The sequence below is a fragment of the Neopelma chrysocephalum genome, unplaced genomic scaffold, assembly GCF_003984885.1.
Source record: "Neopelma chrysocephalum unplaced genomic scaffold, ASM398488v2 Primary Assembly neopelma1_89753, whole genome shotgun sequence".
NCBI classification, from domain to species: Eukaryota; Metazoa; Chordata; class Aves; order Passeriformes; family Pipridae; genus Neopelma; species Neopelma chrysocephalum.
The window spans coordinates 1,384-3,216 of NW_020918677.1; the positions used below are offsets into that span (position 1 = coordinate 1,384).

General features: G+C 60.0%; 1 protein-coding gene across 1 annotated transcript in view; it reads right to left on the minus strand.

Annotated features, from left to right (window-relative positions):
* Positions 1-1,684, minus strand: part of LOC113979826 (clusterin-like) — a 2,066-nt gene extending 382 nt beyond the window's left edge. Inside the window, exon 1 of the mRNA XM_027707103.1 lies at positions 1,517-1,684. Within this exon, the coding sequence (XP_027562904.1) occupies positions 1,517-1,604 (88 nt within the window). The 5' untranslated portion in view covers positions 1,605-1,684. The remainder of the gene's footprint in view (positions 1-1,516) is intronic.
* Between the last annotated feature and the right edge of the window lie 149 nt (positions 1,685-1,833).

A 1,833-nucleotide genomic window follows, 5' to 3' on the forward strand; every position in this document is an offset into this window, starting at 1 on the left:
CCGCAGTCTGGGAAAGAATTGGGAATGGCAGGGAGTCAGCACAGCCCTGGTGTGTGCATCCCAGCACATCCCAGAGCTCCCCCTGGGAACAGCTTCCCCTGGGATGGGGAGCCCTGCCCGCAGTCTGGGAAAGGGGTGGGAAAGGCAGGGAGTCAGCACAGCCCCGCCCTGGGCATCCCATCGCATCCCATCCCAGCACATCCCGGCACATCCCGGAGCTGCTCCTGGGATGGGGAGCCCTGCCTGCAGTCTGGGAAAGGGGTGGGAATGGCAGAGATCAGCACAGCCCTGCCCCGGGCATCCCATCCCAGCACATCCCAGCACATCCTGGAGCTGCTCCTGGGAAGGGGAACATTCCCTGTAGTCTGGGAAAGGATTGGGAATGGCAGGGATCAGCACAGACTCGGGGTGTGCATCCCATCCCATCCCAGCACATCCCAGAGCTGCTCCTGGGAAGGGAAACTTTCCCTGCAGTCTGGGAAAGGATGGGAATGGCAGGGAGTCAGCACAGACTCGGAGTGTGCATCCCAGCACATCCCAGCATATCCTGGAGCTGATTCTGGGACAGGGGGCCCTGCCCGCAGTCTGGGAAAGGATTGGGAATGGCAGGGATCAGCACAGCCCTGGTGTGTCCATCCCAGCACATCCCAGAAATGTCCCTGGGAAGTCGAACATTCCCTGCAGTTTGGGAAAGGATGGGAATGGCAGGGAGTCAGCACAGACTCGGGGTGTGCATCCCAGCACATCCCAGCACATCCCAGCACATCCCAGCACATCCTGGAGCTACCCCTGGGATGGGGAGCCCTGCCTACAGTCTGGGAAAGGATTGGGAATGGCAAGGATCAGCCCAGCCCTGGTGTGTCCATCCCAGCACATCCCAGCACATCCCAACACATCCCAGAGATGTCCCTGGGAAGTCGAACATTCCCTGCAGTTTGGGAAAGGATGGGAATGGCAGGGATCAGCACAGCCCCGGTGTGTCCATCCCAGCACATCCCAGAGCTGCCCCTGGGAAGAGGAACCTTCCCTCCAGTCTGGGAAAGGATGGGAATGGCAGGGAGTCAGCACAGACTCGGGGTGTGCATCCCAGCACATCCCAGAGCTGTCCCTGGGACGGGGAGCCCTGCCCGCAGTCTGGGAAAGGATTGGGAATGGCAGGGAGTCAGCACAGCCCCGTCCCGGGCATCCCAGCACATCCCAGAGATGTCCACAATCTGGGAAAGGGTGGGAATGGCAGGGAATCAGCACAGATTCAAGGTGTGCATCCCATCACATCCCAGTGCATCCCAGAGATGTCCTTGGGATGGGGAGCCTTCCCTGCAATCTGGGAAAGGATGGGAATGGCAGGAAGTCAGCACAGCCCTGGTGTGCCCATCCCATCCCATCCCATCCCATCCCATCCCATCCCATCCCATCCCATCCCACCCCATCCCATCCCATCCCATCCCACCCCATCCCATCCCATCCCATCCCATCCCACCCCATCCCATCCCATCCCATCCCATTCCCAGCTCACCCACGGCCAGGATCTCCCGGCACTTCTCGCACTCGTCCCTCATCCGGAGGCAGCCGGCGGAATTCCGTCGGATCTCCTTGCACACCATGCGGTCATTGCTGAAGTTCCGGGACTCTGTGGGGATCCCAGACCCCAAAAACCCCTTTAGGGTGAGGAGGGGACCCCCCAGCCCCGGGTTATTCCCGGCCAACCCCCCTTCGGCCCAGAATATCCCAAAAAACCCAGCCCTAAATATCCCAAAAAAAGCAGAACATCTCAAAAAACGCAGCCCAGAATATTCCAAAAAACTGGCCCAGAACATCCCAAAAACCCAGAAC